The sequence below is a fragment of the Sardina pilchardus genome, chromosome 16, assembly GCF_963854185.1.
Source record: "Sardina pilchardus chromosome 16, fSarPil1.1, whole genome shotgun sequence".
Lineage (NCBI taxonomy): Eukaryota > Metazoa > Chordata > Actinopteri > Clupeiformes > Clupeidae > Sardina > Sardina pilchardus.
In genome coordinates this window covers 7,246,844-7,251,843 of record NC_085009.1, presented here as the reverse complement: position 1 = coordinate 7,251,843, position 5,000 = coordinate 7,246,844, and the positions used below count along the sequence as shown (strand labels likewise).

At 45.2% G+C, this 5,000-nt stretch overlaps 1 protein-coding gene across 1 annotated transcript in view; it reads right to left on the bottom strand.

Moving 5' to 3' along the window:
• The window catches only part of LOC134060169 (tetratricopeptide repeat protein 28-like), a 164,269-nt gene extending 160,355 nt beyond the window's left edge, over positions 1 to 3,914 (bottom strand). Inside the window, exon 1 of the mRNA XM_062516788.1 lies at positions 3,506 to 3,914. Coding sequence (XP_062372772.1) covers positions 3,506 to 3,532 — 27 coding nt within the window. The 5' untranslated portion in view covers positions 3,533 to 3,914. The remainder of the gene's footprint in view (positions 1 to 3,505) is intronic.
• Between the last annotated feature and the right edge of the window lie 1,086 nt (positions 3,915 to 5,000).

Here is a 5,000-nt window from a genome sequence, read left to right as displayed (position 1 = left end):
GAAAGGGAATTCTTAATGCCGTCGCATAAATATGACTACACAATGCACACTTACGTAAAGCCGCCGCGAAAGCACGCGGGCCCTGGCTTTACAATCTGATGATACATCTGGGTTCTATATTTAGCCGCAACCGTTTCAACTTAGCCCAACTGCATTAACCGCCGAGGAAACTTTCAAAGGGATGGCCAATTACTTTGCACGTCCACCGCAAGCTGAAGGGCCTAGGGGTGGGCTCGGTGGCCAAGTCTGGCAAAAGCTGCTGAGCCACGCTGATATTACTTACCCCATCTTTAATGCAATAGTCCAAAAAAGAGCCAGTAACGAGCTTCTGAGAGGAAAACGTGAGACCCGATATTCTTAGCGTTCCCAGTGAAAGGCATCTCTCTGCCATGCTTATTATTAATGGGACTGATGGCCGGGATCGCATCAGTGTGCCCCATAAGCATAAGGGGTGATGCATCTGAGAATTGTTTTGCCAGGTCTGAACGGTCTCTCTCTGAACACGTGATGTGATGAGACACAAGAACTGCCGCATGCAAAGTGGCAACATAAAAAAGCTGTTTGCTGTCGGCTCAGGTATCGCATTCGGCTGAGCTCCGAGGCATTAGGATGCTTTCACCGGTCTCCTTTGAGCGCACAAAATGGTGGGAAATAAACACCAGGCATCAGCAGGATTGTCAGCAAAGCCTCCGGAAGCGTAGTCTCCATCTCGGGGGAGAGGCGAGGCAATCCTTTAGCAATATGGAGTTTTAAACTGTTGCTGTGATTGTCTTACAGTTTAGCCAGAGGGCTCCATCCCAGTGGCTTCCAATGTGCCTGAGGGAGAAGTCAGAGGCCCATCCCTCAAATGAAGACACATCTGTGAGGGATCCCCGTTCTACAATGCGGCAAATGTTGACAAATATGTGGCCCAAGGGAAATGTGCATCATCAATGTGTGTGTGTGGGGTGTGTGTGAGTGTGTGTGTGTGTGTGTGTGTGTGTGTGTGTGTGTGTGTGTGTGTGTGTCAACTGAGGGCCCATATATGTGTCTGTCTGCTCGATATAAGTAGTCTAGTCTATCCTATAGGTGAATGGGGGTTCATTCCTCCAGATTGCCATCTCCTGAGCTTTTCACCTTCGTCACACTCAGGTGCGAGTAAACATGGCTTCCACCAGCACACGTACGCATCGCTAACGGCTTCCATCACCCACAATTCCCATGCCTCGGGGGCTGGGCCCGTGTCCGATATGGATCTAATCAATATGCAGCCGCTCATCCGCTCCCACTGTGACCCATGAGAGATGTTTGTCTCTTGTCTCTCCATCAGGCATTAGCTGGGAATGTGATTAGTCATTAATCAGTTTAGGTGTCAGACAGTTAAGACTGTAGCAAGGCCCTCTCAACCAGTGTAATCCCAGTAAGTCCACACAAACATGGTAGACTTTTGACTGCCCACGTCCAGGTGATATGGAAGACAAGGGTAGTTTGGCGAGACATCGGTGGACAAGAGACAGAGAGGAAAGAATGACGGACAGTGTGTCAGAAATAACGACTAACACTATGACAGCATCTGTTTCCATCGCTTAGATATTCAGCTAGACTTATAAGCAAGCCAGTAAAGACAGACACTATTTGCTTTGAAGTCACTGCAACAACCAATAGACTATGTTTGGCTTAAACGTCCGGATATGACTCTTAATAGCCTACATGATGGAATTATGAATATATATTATGAGGACAACCCGTTAATGGAATTAATACAAAATCTAATCTTTGAATCATCCTTTACACAAGAAACAAACACCTGCTGAAGCTTAGCTGCAAATACGATTTATGCACGCTTTGAAACCGGCATTTGTGCATCTCAGCTGTAATGGTATTAGTCAGTGCTTTTGATATCCGCATGCCTCGTGTTCTTGTGAGGGCGTTTTTTTCCCTTTTCTTACGTTCTTTCTAATTCAACGGGATTGAAATAGGACTCCAACGGTGACTAACTGCATTAATTCTCAGCGGGAGTCTACCGGACAAATCTGGCAAAGCTGTCGCGCAGCTGCGGAAAGGACAGGCTTTTGCGCCGGCCTGTATACACAGCTAATAACACCCTAGTAATAAAAGGCTCTTTTCAACCACCTAAAATTAAAACAGGCAACTGACGTGATTAGATTACAGTTGTATTGCTCTGGACAGCAGCCTGGTGGGGGTGAATACAGCACAGCGGACCTCAGCGTTTCTCACACGCTGGCACGCAACACTACAATTCCTCCAGACTCTCTGTCAGGAGATGGAGGCTCGTTTAGCTGATCTGCAAAATATGGACCCCTAGTGGGAGAGTACGTATTAACAGAAGTGTGGCCTTATCAATTACTACTGTAGTCTAATTTCATACTCTATCGATGTTCCATCTAGCCTACATAGGAAGATATTCGCTCAGCAAAATTTATCAAACAGACGATAAGAAACAGCAGACTTAGTCCGTTCGCCACATTTCCATGATTCATATCAAAGCATATGTAAGCTAGTCTACTCTTAACACTAAAGAAAAAGTGGGCCAAGACTACCATTGTAAACGTGTCGGCGACCAGGCAAGCAGAGGAACTCAGTCCAGCGTTGCCTTTTCCACCCCTTGTGTCGAACACTGTATGTGTCATTAAGTCCGTGGCACGCTTGGCTGACCCGCGCCACTGCTGCTCCGAGGCCGAAGCCGTGGGGACACCAAAGCGTGAAAAAAATGTCATGCTTCTCTTTCCATTCCCATTCATCAACCAGGTTCACTGCAACAATAAGTTCAGGTTGCCATGAGTGATACCACACAATATGATCGTGTTGTGCATCAATTGATAGGCTATAAGTGATTGGTTGATCAATAGTGACTTAACACGTAGATTATTAATTTCAACTTTGCCCTGTCTGATATGGGAGTAAGAAAATGGCCTTAATTATCAGGTTAATTATTAAGTAAGGGGTGTCTGTCGCGATGCGCTACTGGCAACTATACACCACCCGCTCTCAAGTGCACATGAACACCGTTAGAAACGGACCTACCAGCGTAACAACCTTGAGCACCAGGATCAGAGAAAAGTCATACAGTTTGTTATATTTGATGCCATAAAACTGGAGAAACATGCCCCGACGAAATGGAAAAGAGTAATTCAGAAATATTTTGATGACTCCCTTTTAAACCAATGCAGTGGCCGCGACGGGAGAAAAACTGAATGGAAACTTTGGCATGATACCATCTTGGTTCCCACAAAATGAAGTTGCAGTGCGCTGTTATCAATTATACTCCGCCTGGACGCTTAGTAATGTCATCTAAATTGCGCCTGGCTGGAGTTCGTCATACCGAAGATGTTTTTGTATCGCATCTAATCCATTTCATTAGCCTACTTTGTAAAGAAGATATACATTCATCACACATTTGCAATGTACAGTTTCAAAATGCCGGCGGTCACCTTGCATTCACGCAATGAGCCTAACGGCAAAGAAATCACAAGCTTCGTTAAATAGATATAACAGTCAAACTCACCTTCTTCCGGGGCTGCCATTTCATCATATTTGTAAACCAAAATGTGAAAGCATTAAGACAGTACGTGCCAGGAAAAGTGATTTTCGAGGATAGGGCAAGAGCAAGTCATGCTGCCTCTTGACTTTCCTCAATTTTGCAGCATATTTCCTCCAAGCGTAGACCTATGGGATTGCTTGGAGAGTCGGGTGGACTGAAGATTACTGAGGTGACCCTCGAAGATGGTCCGCAATAGTGTCCAAATATATCCAGAGAGTCTTGGAAGAGATCGCGGCACAGTCGAAAAGCAATCAAATGCTGTTTCTACAAACTTAACCAGTTGAATTAGCTATGCCGAGAGCGCGGATCAAGTCACATCGAAGCTTTCCGTGACAGTTGCTGGCGCCCCTTATCGCCAGGAACAATGTAGCCGAGCAAGACTCTTCGCCAGCACCAATCAGTTCAACTGTGAAGGGCTGCACATTTTTCTCTTCCTCGATAACTTTTATTCACTTTGACGTATGTGGTTTTCCAAATGACCATTTGTCCAACAGAAGAATGAAAATGACAGTATATCCAGTGACAACGTGTCTGTAGACTTACTGGACGGACAGTGACAGAAAAATCCAAAGGAGGAAGGTTTGAAAATACCCGACAAAACAGCTCCGCTTTTCTCTCTGCCGCTGCTGCTGAGAGTCCTGGAAATAATCAGATAGCAAATTGGTGGAAAAATAGTACTTGCCAAATAGAATTCCCGGGAGAAAGCGCGGCGCTTGGAGTCGAAAGGGGGAAAAGGCGAGTAAAAGGAGGCAGAGAGAGAAAGAAGATACGAAAAATCTCTGGAATTTCGAAGAGCGAGATGATGTCCTGCAAGAGCAACAGAGCTGGACTACAGAGCTGTAATGACTTCCTTCCCCGCTTTTTCGGGTTCAGGCGTTGCGCATATCTGAAGCTTGACAGCGGAGGGGGGAGCTAGGCTTCATCCATCGAGGTCATAGTGCCGTCGTCTGGAGTTCTCGTTTAGCGGAATCGGAGGCAGGTCACATGCTGAAATCCAGCATGCATTAAATATTAGGATATTTAGTAATACCAAGCAGTAAAGCCTACAAGATTATAATTTCAAAAAGCCCAGGTATTATTGTGCAACTGAGCTAAGTTTCCATAGAGCCTATTTCAGTGCAAGCATGCAAAGGACGAGTCAGTTATCGTGTTCATCCTATAGTCTGAATTGGAAATATCCATGTTATGACTGATGCTCATTATTTTATAGAAAATTGATTGAAAGTAATCAAAGTCACCTTTAAGAAGTCATTCCTTTAAGAAGTGCGTGTTACTGTTAAACCTCCAAACTATGCCATGGTGACCTATATGTCAGCCACTATGCTAACCTGTGTCAGCAAAGCAAGCATCATTTGTTTTGTTTGTTTATTTCTTAAAACTGATCAGTGTTGAGGTGAGAGAATGGCCTGCCAGTGTCAAACATGCTAAAGAGCTTGCTCTGAACTGGGTCACCTGCCAA